At 37.7% G+C, this 17179-nt stretch overlaps 1 protein-coding gene across 1 annotated transcript in view; it reads left to right on the plus strand.

The window, feature by feature from the left end:
* Positions 1 to 1730: 1730 nt before the first annotated feature.
* si:dkey-238o13.4 (uncharacterized protein LOC560780 homolog) overlaps positions 1731 to 17179 on the plus strand; it is a 58178-nt gene continuing 42729 nt past the window's right edge. The window contains exon 1 of the mRNA XM_039763450.1: positions 1731 to 1905. Within this exon, the coding sequence (XP_039619384.1) occupies positions 1821 to 1905 (85 nt within the window). The 5' untranslated portion in view covers positions 1731 to 1820. The remainder of the gene's footprint in view (positions 1906 to 17179) is intronic.

A 17179-nucleotide genomic window follows, 5' to 3' on the forward strand; every position in this document is an offset into this window, starting at 1 on the left:
TGAAAAAAACAATACAGTATTGTGTACGTGAAGCTCAGGAAAAATGAAATTTACAGATCGTTGTTATAGGGGCGACATAATTTTCTCAATTTGTTATGTTCTCCTATCTATCTATCTATCTATCTATCTATCTATCTATCTATCTATCTATCTATCTATCTATCTATCTATCGCATGCCTTGAATCGTTATAACTATGGCGTTGCTTTACCGCTACTTCTGCTCTAGATGTCGCTGCTATGTAGATATAATGTGCTAGGAAAGCACGGGGATTCAACACAAGGGGGCGCGCGTAGCACGTTCAGGTCAAATTTGTACTCAAGTACGACAAAGTTCAGAACATAAACCTGAATGGATGTCATAATTTATTTTTTAGCGGTTATCTTTCATTTCTTTGATATATGAAAATATGAAATGTCCAATTTACGCCTGTGTGTATATTTATCTGTATAATTCTGTTTCATGCATGATGTTTATTTGCTTATATTTCGACATTATGTTTTGTGTTTTTGGTGTCTTCCTATAAATGGCACTACCTCAAGTACGAAAAGCGAAAAAAACAGTATATTTATAATTATTGAGCAGCATGCTGCACTCAAAAGTTCAAATGCGTTTTACACTAAAAATTAGATTGACTTGAACTCAACTGAATGGAATGGAACTGAATTAAATTGAAGGTCCCCTGCATTTATTTGCCAAGGAATAATATAAAATTCTTAATAAGCTACTGTATTTCGAGCAATTGTCCATTGAAAATGTACTTTTTTTCACTTAGTACTTTGGTTCCAAAGTGTGTCCTAGTCGGCAAGGCATTTCATTTGGTTCTGTTCCTACGTCTGGTGCAGTGTGTCTCTCAGTGCAGTTGTAAGGAATAAATTTAAACTTTTAAACAGTTCTTCTTAAGACTAATTGGGTTACTAAATTGGAATTATGTTTATAACGTGTCTTCTGTAGAACAGAGCTACACAAAATAAAGGTTGTTGATGAGCACTGGCGCCTATATAAATCCCTTAAGATACTGTTGGGACAAGTAAGTATTATTAACGGAATAATAAAGAGATTTGTTCCTTGATTTTGAAAGCCTACTCTTCCCAGTCATGTGGTGCGGCTGTCTGCGTGTGGTTTGCACGTTCTCCTGGTGCGTAGGAGGCCATCCTAAGGACACGTGTGTTAACTGTCGGTATTAACATAAGATGATTCTAGAGAAAACTAGAATTTGCAGCTATCCAGGTTCAATAATGAAAAATGAATAAAAGTGATTTCAGCTAAAGTAACCACGAACCAGTTTTCTGTTATCATTCTGGCAACTGGCAAACTTGCACGTTTTATACTTACTCGAAATCAATGCTCATCCAGCTATAGTTATTATTAAATAAATGACATGCGCCAAAAATTAAATGTTTGTTTTCTGAAATATTTTTAAAAGTTGCTCGTGTTTAGGCACCCTGCATGCAGTACCTATATCTTGTAAAATCACGATCAAAATCTGCCTTGTCGGCCGTAATGTAAGTTTCTCTACCCCCTGTTCTTTTTTGGGAGCCCCACCTTTACTTAAAGTGTCCGTCCTCAGCCCGCGGGACAGTGGGTGTTACTGATAGTGGGTGTGTCAAGAAGTGGGCGTGTCGCGTAGTCCTGCGACCCTTCTCACTTTTTGTTTACAAGTGGGAGGGGCTTGTTTAATATGGAGGCGTGGTCTCACATTATCAAGAGCCTTTTAAACCCGTAATAACTTAGACGTTATATTCAGCTTTATCCAACAAACGGTAGCTCTGAACACTTCCTTGAACATTTACTTACAGGGGATTCTAAACAAGACGGAAAATGACAGCTTCAGACAGAGTAGTCCTAGCTCTCGGGGGAGCAGGTACAGTTGGATCGGGAATTGTTAAAGCCTTACTTGAAAAAGGTAAGAAGGAAAGCACGATGGCTCATTTCATAATACATGCAATTTCATTCCATTTATTGTTTTCCACGCTGTATGATCTGTCATTTTCCTTGGATGGGTAAGGCATATATCAATGTGAATCTGTCATTGCTTGAGTAAAAGCTTTTATGATTACTGCATATAAATAAGTCAAGACTTGAATTTTACCATAACTGCGTATGAGTCATGCTCTTGAATCAAAGCTTTCTGCTGACAGATGAGCTTTGTCCTTTTCTTCACGCAATTTTTTATCTTACTGTACTATTCATTTCCAGAGGTCATAAAACATGCTCAGTTCTCAACACAGAATGTAAAGCATTTCGATCAATCGGACAATTTTCACCTTTTATAGAATTGTTTTCACAACCTTTATAAAACAACCGGGTTAATTTAGCAAGTGGCATATTTATAAATACAATACTCAAACCGATTTTTTAACTATAGACTGAAGTGGAGCCTCAGAAACCCAGCTCAGACGGGATGCCGGTCCATCGCAGGCACACTCACGCATTTACACGTACATTTACAGCTGGCAATCAATGTATGCATAGCATACTGTATTTAGACATTAAGATGAGTTTGCAAAAATTCTGGCAACGACCGAAAGTAAACACAATAGCACTTAGCCTACACAATGGTCGAATGACAGTAAGAATGGATTGGCAGCATACCTGAGTTAGCACCAGCAAAGTTAAATATAAAAGAGTCCATTTACAAAAGAGATAAATTCAGATAGATTTACAAGTGACATCTGAGATGTTAATATGCTTATTAGAATCACGTTGGAAGATTAAACTCTGTTTACCCGATTTACAGCACTGGGCTGGTAAGGCAATAGATAGAACAAAGTATAATTGTAATAAAATATTTTGGTTCCTTTTTTAACAAATGAAGATATAAACCAATGTGTAAGGTTTGTTTTTTTTATATTTTCCTGTCCACATAAAGTTAAATTCTTAACAATCAAGTGAAATGTGTCTTTTAAAAAATGCAGAAAAAAAAATTGTTCTCTGTGTTACTTACTCCGAACGTGCTAATTCCAATACAGGCTCGCGGGAGACTGAAGCGTCGGGAACAAATTAGTAACCATCCCTGGGCAGAATGCCGGTGCACCGAAGGGTATATTCAGTCACACCAATGCGTTCAGTCTAAACAGCACTGGATGTGAAGAAAAAATCAGAGCATGCAGAGAATACCCGTCGAGAACACGCAAAGTCCACATGGATAGTTAGTTGGTCGGAATTTGAGCCCAGGACCCTTCAAGATAGCAACGCCAACTGTTGCGCCTTTGGATTTTTCTTTAAGTTTGCATTGATCTTTGGAAATGTAGCTTGTCTAGTTGAGTTAAGCGACTACTTAAATAACTACAGGATGTCATTAGTATGCGCTGAATAAAAAACAACAATAAATCTGATAAAATATATATACCAGAAATAGAAACGGAAGATCACGCATAAGTATATTTGCCAGCCGATAACGGGTTTCATACAATTAAATTAAAATACACCTTAACTTTTAAGTTTCTTTCAACCATAACCGAGTGGAGTAAAGCTGATATCTTAAGTGGCAGCTCGGAAACTGCAGATGATCCAGTTATGCTTTAAGAAGCAATCAAAGGTGTGTGATCTATCTATCTATCTATCTATCTATCTATCTATCTATCTATCTATCTATCTATCTATCTATCTATCTATCTATCTATCTATCTATCGTGTTAATATTTGCTAGTGTATGGGAACATGTGAGTCGTGCCTTAAAGAATCCAGTCTATTAAGTGATAGATGATAATACATTAAATAACTAAAAATGAAAAGTCCGAGTTTTTCGATATCTTCTTTTGGTAGTGTTTCACTACGTCATTTGAGACCAACTGTATAGAATTCACCCTGTGTCATAATATTTACTTAATCAATTCTGGATGCACACTGGGTGAGAGCTGGTGTTGCCTGAATTGGATTAATTGGCAATAACAATGAATGCATGAGTTATACCATCTATTCTCCCATTTCCTGGTCCCACTTTAATCGAATTCAGGTTCGCGGAGAGTCAGTAAATATCCCGAGAACGTGGGACATAATGGGGAAAACACGAGCGCTGGACTGGCTGACAGTTAGCTTTTGGACAAACAAGTACATATAGTACCTACTCAATGTGGCGCAAGAGTGGAAAGGAATAGTTGTCTCCGGGTGCTTTTGTGAAGAAATAGTGCTAAACACTGCGCCACCGTGCCTCATAATGTGAATGAGTGATGCACATACATCTTTAACATTTTTCCTGAGTAAAATCCATTTTCGAGTATACAGTAGTTCTCCAGTCTGACCAAGCGTGGCTCTTGGGTTTAGCAACTAGTTATTGCTTTTCAGGACCATGAACAGCTTTCACCTACAGTATGTGCAGTAAGATGAGGGCATTTGAAAAATTCACAGAAGAATGGAGATATTTCAACGACATCTCTGTATTGTGTGTGTGTGTGTGTGTGTATGTGTGCATGTGTAACTTACAGAGCTGGTCATAATATTCACTTTTGAAACCTGTTTTTTTTATTTTGTTATTATAGCATTATACATGATACAGTATGTAAGACAAAGTTGTGTTGCTGAAGATTAAATGTTATCCCAAGATTATTAGATTAGCCCAAAATTATCATTATTAGACTATATTAGACTACATTCCTTCATTTTTTTTGTATTTTTATATTTATATTTTTTGTATTTGGTATCATGTCTGAATTCATCCCTATATAGTATTTTTTACTGAAATGTTTCTTTATTAAAATGTTCAGTATTTATTTATTGTATAGTTGTTTCACTTATATAAACTGCAATCCACAGGTTTCCTGTTGGTTTATCTAACCAAGTGTAAGACCACTCAATTGTAGACCACACAGCAGTGACAATGGGACAATTCAGAATCTGCAGTTAATTGGCATCTCCAGAAAGTGCTCATGCAAACATGGTGAGAAAATACAAAATTCATACAAAGTGCACACCAGCCAGGTGCCAAATCACAGTTTATGCCAGGGAGATAGTAATGTAAGGAATTATGCTGCTAATTAAAATAAAGTAAATGAGCAAATTATGATGCTGACTGATTTTAATAATTTTGCTTGGAAAAGAACATTTCTGCAGCCCTTTGGCTCAGTTCCTTTGCTGGTTACTGTCTGTAAGGAGTTTGCATGCTGGACCACTGCAGTTTTCTCCCACATTTTTGGTTGATTGGCAACACTACACTGTCTCTGTGTCATTGTATGAATAAGTGTGCCCTATGATGGGCTGGCATGTTGACATGTACTGGGTGTGATACTGTTGAAATAGATGTTAGTTGCCTATAAACTTCTAAGTGTAAAAGCTTTTACATAAAATGGATAAATGTTTTGTATGTTAAGGTCCGCATTACATTTTAACTAGCTTCTTCTTGTCAAAGTCATCTCCGGCAACTAATGACAAGAAATCAAAATACCCAGTCTTCCTTCTTTACAGCTTTCAGTTGCTTGTATCAGATTTCATTAAACCCTGTGCCCCTTTGTGGTGGCACTGGGTACACCTCAGTGCTGCATGTCCACCTGGAGGAGGCTTCCGTGTGACATTTGTTCTACCCATCTCCACAAAGGTTTCTTCCTACAGCACAAAGAGACTTTTAGGTAGGTTGGCAACTTGAAATTGGCCCAAACTAATTACAAAAAGATGAAATCACAACATAAAAACACAATATCTCCTTAGACCTTTTGTTATTTCTTGAAGATGCTCTAATAGTAAACTAAAATTCAATAGTTAGTCAAAGAGTAATTCTAAACTGATCTGGTGTGAGTGAGTGTGGTCGGTGATGGACGGGCATCTTGTATAAGGTGGGCTCCTTCCTTATGTGTCCTGATGCCACAATAGACCAGGACTCCTTATGAGCCAGACCAGAAAAAGCAGCAGTTAAAAAAAGGAAATATATTTCATTTGCCCTTGTATGATTCAAAAAGACTGATGCGATTATGCATTAGGGACAGCTGTTTCACAAGACTTTGATATCAAACTATGATTCTGTTTACGCTGGCACAGGAGGTGTCCTCAGAATGTGTTTGATTGTGCTAGTTTGTGCCTAGTATTCAGCAATCTTCACTTTTAGAGTGGGCACCTGCCTGTTGGTGCTACATTAGGCTTTTTTTCCCATATGATCCATCCTAACTCAGGTAGCTCGTACCACATCAGTTCAGATATGAGCACACATCTTTTGTAAGTCAGAGACATTTTAGGCTTTGCAAACAGAAACATCAGAAAAGAGAAAAGATAGCAATACTTAATTAACAGCAAAGATCTAATGTCCTGTGGCATTCCTATAGCACACCACAAATGAGTGCCACAAAAATGCAAACCATATTGTCTTAACACATATATTCTTGACACCTAGCTAAATGGATCCTTGGGCCTATGTGGTTTGTGTAATGTCCTTGCTTTTCCCTTTAACCTCAATCAAAAGTAACCAGATTTGAACCAGCAATTATTTTGACGTTCTCCAGAGTCCGGTGTTTCTGTATCTTAGCCCAATGCAATCATAACCTGGTGTGGTCCAACTTATAACAAGTTTTACATTCTTATAGATGCAGTTGAAGCTATGTTTGAATTTTCTTCAACCCATCTGTTGCTTTGTTCAAGTCATGTCAGCTTCCCACGGCTCCTTTTGTAAATGGTATGAGTCCAGCCTAATAGTCATCATCACCTTGATGTTTTATGTATGTTGTGGAAGTCATCACAGAACCATGACACTACAATGCTTATTGGACATGAAATCCATCCATCCATCCATTATCCAACCCGTTAAATCCTAACACAGGGTCACAAGGGTTTGCTGGAGCCAATACCAGCCAACATAGGGCGCAAGGCAGGAAACAAACCCTGGGCAGGTTCGCCAGCCCACCACAGTGGACATGAAATCTTCAGCATATATTCAAGGTACTGCATTGGGAACCCATCAATATACAGAATTCAAGCTCACTTAAATCTACTACTACTACTTCTGAATCATACATGCACACGCAATGTTTTGGTAACTTCCTGCTCTTTCTAAATAGCACTGTCTGCTCATATGATCCTTCTATTCATTTCCTAGTCAGCCTATTATCCAGTTAAGGGACATGGGTGGCTAGCAATGGTAGCAAGGTAAGTACCAAGCCTTGACAGAGTGTCACTTAATGAAAGGACATATTTTTTTCATATATTTCTGCTCACCCATACCAGGCCACTTAAGAGCTTCCAGTTAACCTAAAGAGCTGTGATGTTCATCCATCCATCCATTATGTTGTGGAAGTCATCACAGAACCATGACACTACAATGCTTATTGGACATGAAATCTATCCATCCATCCATTATCCAACCCGTTATATCCTAACACAGGGTCACGGGGGTTTGCTGGAGCCAGTACCCAGCCAACACAGGGCACAAGGCAGGAACAAATCCTGAGCAGGGTGCCAACCCACAGCAGGGCACGCACACCCACACCAGGGACAATTTAGGATCGCCAAAGCACCTAACCTGCATGTCTTTGGACTGTGGGAGGAAACCAGAGCACCCGGTTCTCACGGGGAGAACATGCAAACTCCACGCAGGTAGAACCCGGGAACCCAACCCAGGTCTCCTTACTGCGAGGCAGCAGCGCTACCACTGCTCCACAATGCTGTCCACTGTGACGTTCTCACCTTTTAAATACTTAAATAGAGAGGAAGAGAAAATATACCAAATAAAGTTGCCAGACAGTCTATGTTTTATATGAAGCACTACTGAAGTGTTTCTCAACGCAGTTTCTGGATTATTCTACAGTGTCAGAAGATTAATTTTGTCACTGCATAACCATTTGCAGAGATAACATAATGATGCAGTGGCTAGAACTTCCGCCTCATAGATTCAGCATCATTGGTTTGAATCTTATGCCCAGACACACGCTCTCCTTGTGTTTTTTCCGACATCCCCAAATATGTGCTTGTCAGGTTGATTGGTGACACTAAACTGGTCCTGTGAGTGTGTGTGTGAGTTGGGAATTTGGTGGACTGCCATCCTGTTCAGGGCTGTTAAATACCTTGCAGGCAATATTGCTGGGACAGGCTCTGATGTCTGGCAACTCTGAATTGGATGAACCATTACGTAATGTATTTACAGGTTGAGACGCAGCTACTCAAAGACCCCAACGCATATCTGACAGAATTACAGTTGTAAAGTGTTTGTGCTATTAATTAGGTGCTTAATATCAAATGTCAGCTCATACATTAAACGGCATAAACACTCAATATTTTATCAAACCATGTTTATCTATTGTCAGACACAAGCACTTAGGAATCATCTTTAAAGGTCTGAAAAGGTAAATAATCCCACCCCGAGCCATGAAGGGGCACCAACATTAATATGCTGTTCTTCTTTATCAGATTTGGTGGCAGGATTGGCACTCCAGCCACAGTAAAAAAAATAAAAACTCACGCTGTTCCAGTGTGGTGCTGCACTCAGGTTTCAGTCTGGGTGGTTTGGTGTGTGGTGGGTATTCAGTGCTTACTTTATCAGCAGTTCAGAAGCTCAATGACTGGAGGACCCCTAAAGACATTTCCATATTATGGACCTCACCATAATAGCACCTCAACAATCAGCACACTAGTCTCTACTTTTTAAGTTTATTTGTTAGACCAGCTTTGCTGCCGTTATTTGAGCCTGCGTGTACTTGTTATTTTTGATTTTCCCTTTATGTTCAATTTCAGTTACATGAGGTTAGAGGTTGTCATCCAATTCCTCAACATTTTGCTCTTGATCCTTTGTCTTTCATTACAGTGGTGTAGTCAGCAGGATCTTTTGTTAAATATGTCAGAACCCTTGGATCTTACAGAGGTGGGGCTTGGGGGAGAGATAGTGAGAGTGTCTTTAGTGGTCCTCTGGTCACTGAGTTTCTGAACTGTGGATAAAGTAGAAGAGTTTGTTTGCATTAGCACCCCCTCATGGCGTGGGTTGGAGTTTCACAACTTTTCATAGCCTTGAAGGTGATTCCCAAACTCTTGTGTCTGCCAATATAATAATAATACTGTAATACTACATTTTATTTATATAGAGCCTTTCTCATGCTTCAAGCAATTCACAGAAATTCAGAAAGTACAACAGGGCATATACAACATTAGATACAAATAATATCTGCATAGAACACTAACTAATGGTAAATAGAGGATATACAAAGCATTGAAATAGAATAAAAGACTATAAACCAGAATAAAAAAACAAAATATACTAATAACTACTAAAACCCCTGAGCAAATGACATAATTTATAATACAAATACAAATCATCCTGAGTACATGAACATGAGTATAAACTGAAAGAAGAGTTAGAGTCAGGATAAGTTAAACACCTTCCTGTGTTAAGATGTCTCTTAAAAGAATGAAAAGAGTCAGATGATCTCTTTGATTTAGGGAGGTTTTCCAAAAGCTGGGTGCTACATAGCTGAAGTCTGTCACTCAAAGAGCACAGGATAGGTTAGGGGGTATAAGCCCGAAGGCAAAAATACTTTGGTTCACTGGTTGCAGTGAGATTGCCAGATTCAGTGGACCTTAGCCTGGAGAATAGGGGTATAGTGATGGTGGAGGTTACTGATGTAGTCTGATGTAAGGCTTTGTAGGTTATTAATAGAATTTGAAACTCAATCCTGTGAGACAGAGGGAACCAGGTAGAGCAGTATGGGTGACACGTGCTCGCTGCTGCAGGTCTTGCAGAGTTTTCAATCAACTGGAGCTGTGATAAACAATTAGAAGGGACATCTGCCAACAGGGTAGTAACAAAAGCATGGACAAGTTTCTCAGCAATAGAAAAAGAGATGAATGAGTTAACACTGGATATGTTATGGAGGAGTAAGTAAGAAAGTTTCTTAATATTAATTATGTGGGCGGAATAAAAAAGGGAGGAATCAAAAATGACACTAAGTTTCCTAGCAGAAGAACAAGGGCTGATGAGATAATCACCAAGAGTGATTGAAAAGGAGCTCATTTTCTTAAGCCGAGCCTTAGTAGTAATTAGTATGACTTTAGTTTTGTTGTATATTCAATCAATGTTTTAATTTCACTGAGGCAAGTTGTGAGCTGAGCAAATTCTGATGATCATTCACTTTTAACATAGAAATAGATTTGAATATCACCTGTATAAAAATAATAACTCAGACCAATACTATAAATAAAATAGCCAAGTGGAAACAAGTAGATACAGAATAGGTGAGGGCTGAGGGCAGAGTCTTGAGGGTCTCCTTGTATGGCTAACATTGACCTGGATTTGCTTTTACCAAGACTAACAAACTCTTCTGTAGTTCAGGTGCCATATATAAAAAAATCTGTTACTGTTTAAGTAATTAGACTTCACTTACTTCACTAGTATTGTTTCCTTGGAAAAAAAGATCACTGAAAAATGCAGTGGTGGAGTTGCTGCCTCTGGAATCTGGGCATCCAAGGTTCAAAGCCCATGCTCTACTGTTGTCTGTGTGGTATTTTCAGTTCTTTCTGGGTTTGCATGGGTTTTTACTGGGGGTGATGGTCTTTTTCCTAATGACATGCCTGTTGAGTTAACTAGTAATTATGGATTTGACTTTGTGAAAGTGGGCCCTGACTCTTGGCTTATGCCCTGTGCTGCCAGGGTAGTTTCCAGATCCCATATAACCCCGCATTGGTTTGCGAATGTTTTTTGTTAATGAGAAAAACATTTTCTGTATTGGACTTTGCAATATGTATTGCAATATGCAATTTTTGTATATAATACAGTAAACACATGTCTATGTAATTTTCACCTATCTTAAATATAACAAAGAGGCCAATGTGAAAATGAATACTTTGCTCTGAAATGTCCGCTTTAGAGCTCATTTGGTATCTTGACCTCCAATTCACTCCTGTGTTGGATTTTTTTTTCTCCTCTACTGGAATAAACTAATTATTGGGTAGAATCCCTCCAGGGCAAGGATTAGTTATTCTGGGTGTTAGGTAAACTATTGTCTCTTATTTAGATTAGTGGTTTGTGTGAGCTTTCATTTCCATTGTCAGTCTCATGGTATGAGCCTCAGATGGATTTAAATCAAATTTCAAAACACATTCTCAGAATGGGGAACTGCCAGTATTCTTTAATTAGTGGCAACTCCACACTCTTCTGAACAATGAATGATAAAGGAAAGAAAAGAAACAATCAGGACAGGCCATTTGGATTAATAACCACGCTAGCGTGCGAGTAGCTGTTTTGACTTGGTGTGCAGTCTCATGCGGAAAGTATTGCGTGTTACCAGTGAAAATATAAATTAAACAAAAAATGAAATAAATAAAAGAAGGCAAGTGTCAGGAATTAAACAGCTGCAGAAATGAGCACTGGTTTGTGGTCCATGCCTTGCATGCTAATGTCTGCCAAACCGATTTTTTGAAGGTGTGGGACCTTGGTGGCTATGGTTAAACACAGAGCCAAACCACAGATCTTCAGATTTCCTTTCTGGCATCAAGAGTTGCAATATGACATGTTGTTTAAATGTCAGGAAATTCAGAGGCACAATCATTTTCTGACTTTTATACAGTTGTCTCATTTCCTAATGCAGTTCCGGACAGGAACCGAACTTGGAATTTCCTAGTATATTCTAAACACTCAATTTAAATTTATGTCATTTGTTATGAATAAATATACTTCAGTTGCCTATGCAACTTTAGAAACAAATTAAAGGAAAAGCTTAATGTGTTTTTTTTTATCTGTGTTAAAAGTGAAAGATATTTAAGCACATTAAAATATAAATGAACTAAAGTTAGCATAAAGGCCACTGTGAACATTTTGACTTAAAGTATAAGGCAGCAAAAACATTCATAAAAGATATTCTGAAAGAAAGTCATTAAGTCATCTGCTCCACGATAGTGCGTCTAGTTTCTAATTTACATTTACAAAGTCAAAATGTTGACCGAGTGGTGTGGGAGCTCCAGAGTTTTTGATTTGGATGTACTGTCTGTGTGGTTTGTATGTTCCCCCATTTCTGATGTTTCTCTGTATAGTTTTTCTAATGCATTACTAAGATCAAAGGTTCACTGGCAACTTTAAAATAGCCCGGTGTATAAGTGTGAGTAGCCCTGCTCTGGACTTGAACCTGGTTCAGGGTTGGTTCCTGCCTTGGGTCAATTGCTCCAGGCTAAGCTGCAGCCACCCAAAAATCTGAAGTGGATTTTATGGGTTTGACAATTGATGAATGGATAATTGTTTAATGTTAATGGCCAGTCTAAATATTAAAATGAAGTGTTAGTGTGCACTGATCATAGCCATGGTAGTATTTTGAATATCCACATACTCATATGTAGGAGCATATTTTTACTCTATATGTATAGTACACGGTGGCATGGTGGCGCAGTGGGTAGCTCACAGTTAGGAGACCCGGGTTCACTTTCCGAGTCCTCCTTGCATGGAGTTTGTATATTCTCCCCGTATCTGCGTGGGTTTCCTCCGGGTACTCTGGTTTCCTCCCACAGTCCAAAGACATGAAGGTTAGGCACACTGGAAATTCTAAATTGTCCCTAGTATGTGCTTGGTGTGGGTGTGTGTGTGTGCGCACCTGCAGTGGGCTGGCACCCTGCCCAGGGTTTGTTTCCTGCCTTGCGCCGTGTGTTGCCTGGGATTGGCTCCAGCAGACCCCCGTGACCCTGTACAGGGTGGTGCAGATCTAATTATGCAGATCCAAATCGTCTAGATGACTTTGATTTATGTGGGGACGATTCCAGTTCGGCGCAAAGACGATTTTTCATGTCGTCAGTTTGCACACTTCTCGATGGTCCAGGATTTTTCGGGTGATTTTCTATGTAATAAACTTAATAAGTTATAGTGTAATGAAGATTGCATAATTATATCTGGAGCACCCTATAGTTAGGATATAGCGGGTTGGATAATGGATGGATAGATGGATGTATAGTACACGCCTACATAATAGTCATAAATTGTTAGTCAACATGAAGCACTATGTAATGCTACTTAAGTTTATTATTACTGTCCATTCAGTAGTTAACTGCAATGCAGCAAACTTTAAGCAACACCTTATGAATGAAATATTCAAAAATGGTACCAGTTGTTGTTTGATCATAGTAGCACCACAAACTACTATAGACACTTCCCATTGATGGACAATAACCACAAGAAGCCACAATTGCTAGCATGAGGAGTAGGATTTATGTGGATTCACGAAAATAAAAACCAATTGCAACAAGGTTGTTAAGAGATCTAAATTCAGCTGCCATGGAAAAGGAAGTTCTTCACCAACAGAGCCAATTTCTGTCATTGGATTTAGCCCTCAAAGTTGAACTAACTTGCATAGATAGATAGAAATAAGGAGGTTTCTCCCTGTTTTTCATAGTCAGAATTAGAAAGAAAGTGTGTCTGAGATGTAGTCATACAATCAAGGCTGATAACAAGGAAAGGACATTTTCAAATAAGACAAAATTCTAAATTTAAAAGATCAATACTTTCAAAAACGATAAAGTGAAGCAGAAGATTAGTATCAAGGAACAATGACATTTGGAGAAAATGCAACAGCACTGGAACAGCTGAGAAAGCACTTCAAGAAAGGTCTAGGCATGAATGAAGCACATGCAAGGTGGTGCATTACAATTCACTAACTGAATTCAAGGCCAATAATAAATAAAGAAAGAACCAGAAATCGAAGAAATTGCTAACAAAATAACTCTAAAAGAAGCAAGTAAGGGTGACTTGAACATAGGGTCAAAGCATCTGCATGTGAATACAGAAAGCACGTTGAAATCTACTGGTTTATTTTCTTTCATGGTTGTGAGCTACAGGCAGGCAGGCATTTTGACAGTTTTCTTTGTTTTAGACATGGTGTCACGACAACAAAGCTGCCCAACCTAAAAATTCAACAAAATAGTGATATAAATAAATATAACCCTAAAAAATTATGTTGCGAAAATGAACAAATTTAATAAAATAAGCTACAAACATGAAAACTAGAGTATTCAAAACTCCCAAAGTATTTCAGACTACTGGCTCATATAATATCATATAATATAATATAAGCGACTTGCTCTCTTGATGATTAGCTCAGGAAATTTCCACTGATTCTATTATGGCAGGAGAATTTTTTTGACCTCACCTTTTATGTTTAGAAGTGTAAAAAGGACTATGACTTTGTGAATTTAAGCCTTAAGGCTCTTAATCTTAGGCATGCTCTAGTTTGTCTGTCACATTTCAATTATAAATCATAGTTTCTAATCATAAACACTTTGAACAAAGCCAAACAATTGTTTTTTATGAAACTTTCCTCCTAATTTGAGGCACAGTTGTTGTGACCTAGCACACTTCCACATTACATATGTACTTCACATGTACGCATTTGTCCTGACTTGAAAATCAACTGATCGGTATACGCAATTATCTCATAATATCTCCTAAATGATTACATTAAGCCAGCACTTCTCAACCTTTAAGTATTTGCAACCGAGTTTTCATAACAGTTTTAATCGCGCCCCCTCTAACATTTTTTTGAAATGTAGATGCATATTTTATTATACCTACTTAACTTTTATCAACATTTATCTAACTCTATATTTATTGTTCTAGTATCAGAATGTGGTTTAAGTTAATTTGTTTTGATTTCAACACATGTTTTTTTAATATTTTTGATTCTTGTTTTCTTTTTTTCACATCTTCGCGCCCCCCTTTTTGTTACTTTGTGTCCCCCTAGAGTGGCCCGCCCCACAGGCTGAGAATCACTGCATTAAGCACAACCCTCGTTTATTAATCTGGTGAAAAAAAATGATTTTAGATGACTGGGTTACTTATTATTAAAACTTTCCTTAGCTGCTTTACGTTTGTAATATAACTCTTTGGCTAAGATTGATTCATGACAGATTTCAGAGAGGAATGCATGCAAGTAGTTTGATTGGATTTGTCTGGCTTTCCTTTCATTTATGTTATTTAATGAGGGCTTAGTTGAAGGGCCTGTTGTGCACAAGGCGGTACTTCATTGTTTAATGTTTTTGTTAACATGACAGTAGATAGAAGCTTGCTTGACTTATGTAGGATAGTCATGTAATTCAGAGGCATCTTAATTGTGTAGTGAAGGGGCAAACATTGTGATCTGGAATGTGGGAGGCTTGGGTCATGTTCTGAAAACAGTGTAGTTTCTAACTAACCTGATATCCTTTAAAATAGAGGTGCTGTAGTATTTAATGAGGAAGTGCATTCTAAAAGCTACACCTGAGCAAAACTCTATATTAATTTCATTGTATTTATAAAAATGCTCTCTTTCATTAGATTCTGACGATTGATTTTTTTCTAAGTTATTAGTGTTTTAAAATTAGAAACAATAAAATTGCCCGCTGTATACTGTACATATAGTTTCTCTTCATTCAAAAATCAACATTTGGTACTGCTATAATGTTTATGTACCTATAGTCCAAAAAAATACTTAGTTTTTATTAATTTATTTACTGTAGGGAGCTAATGTTCTAAAGTTCTAAAAGGACAAGGGGGATGCTACAGAAAGAAAATTATTTTTTTTATTCTTAAGTCAAATTGAATTAGATTGTTAGCTAAATTCTTACACTAGACACAGGAAAAACACAAGATGTGAAAAGATGTGATTCTGATCCGTGTGTTTTCCAAAAATGATCAATATTAGTGAATAACAAATGAGATTGTGAATGACGCATACTCTTAAAAATAAAGGTGCCAGAGTGGTTCTTCAAAGCGATGCCATAGGGGAACCATTTTTTGGTTCCCAAAAGATACATCCACATGAAGAGTCCAGAAATAACCTTTATTTATTTATCCACAACATGCTCCATATAATAAATAGCCATGAACAGCTGGAAAGAGACCTGTGAAATACCAATGGGTCATGATTTTAAAGAGACTCTTGTTGCATACAATAATACAAGATTAGTCCAAGTATTCTTATTCTGTTACTGTCCTGCTAGGTAGCCTATGATACATTAAAAGTTTTAGATTTTTAGTACATATTAGGACAATTTTCAAAGCACAAAGAACAATTTTATATACAAAGAACTCTTCCCAGAATAAAATGGTGATTTGTCAAGCAATAGTTTTAAAAGGAACTACACAACCCAGTAAAGAACCATATAGTGACATTAAAGAACCAGAATTTTTAAGAGTATAGGTGAAGAATAAGTGAGTTTTACGTGTGTTTCCCAAAGCCCTCGTTATTCAACATTTAATGAATGAGTTTAAAGTACTTCTTGGTTGGGCTCCTCCCCAGCGTCCATGTCAGAAAAGCAGACTATTGATAATAGGAGCATCTATCCCACGTATTTTAGTTATCAAATACATATTGTATTGTTATACCAGACATGTGCAAATGCTAAAAGTAAAAAAAAAAATAAAAAAATATAAAAATCAGTTAACATGTAAAAAAGCACAACACAAGGAAAATAAAAAACAACACCTTACAACAGAGAAGTTAAAACAACTTATATAGAAGGTGACAAAAAGGCTTGTAGAAGCTCCTGAAGACTTGTATGCTCACCAGAATTGCATCTTCCACCTCCCCCAGAGCAAGCTATACAACAGCGCATGCGTTTTGGTATGTGGCGTTATAGCTCTCCCCAGCCATGATCTGGGGATTCAACTGTAATTGGCAGGTATTTGTGAAAAGGATACTCATTGTCTCCAAGCCACCAGAAAAATGCGGCATCCTTTGCCATCAGACACACTCCAGAGTTGAACCACATATAACACCTGGCTGCGGCAGATAGAGGGTAATTTCCAGAGGGTGGGACGGGACTGTGTGTCTGCCTGGAGGATTGCCATCTGGGATCCCAAGTTGTTTCATCATGTAGTGGGTGCGGCAACGCACTGTACCAATGTATGCTCCCCAACTTGACTTGACTTTGGTCTTGTTAATTAATGAGCTTTCTAAAGTATGAGATAACAAAGTACTTTGTGTTATGAAGCTTTCAAGAAACACACCCCTGACCATTTCTGAGCTAACGTGTTTTCACATCAAGTGTTCATTCTGTGGTCTGTAGTGCAGTAATAGAATTAGGGAGAGAATATTTTAATTGATGAGTTTCAATGAGAAGAGCATGCATGATGATTTGCTAGTGTGCAAGTGCCACATAACAGAGAAGGAAGAAAAGCAAGAGCAGGAGATAGACAATAAGTGAATGAAGCAGGCTGAGACACAGTCAAGCCCAATATCAGGAGAAAACAAGTGAAAACCAAACAGCAAGAATCAAAATTAAAAAATGAAGCAAAAGGTTACAATTACAATTAACTGTTT

The sequence above is a fragment of the Polypterus senegalus genome, chromosome 9, assembly GCF_016835505.1.
Source record: "Polypterus senegalus isolate Bchr_013 chromosome 9, ASM1683550v1, whole genome shotgun sequence".
Lineage (NCBI taxonomy): Eukaryota > Metazoa > Chordata > Cladistia > Polypteriformes > Polypteridae > Polypterus > Polypterus senegalus.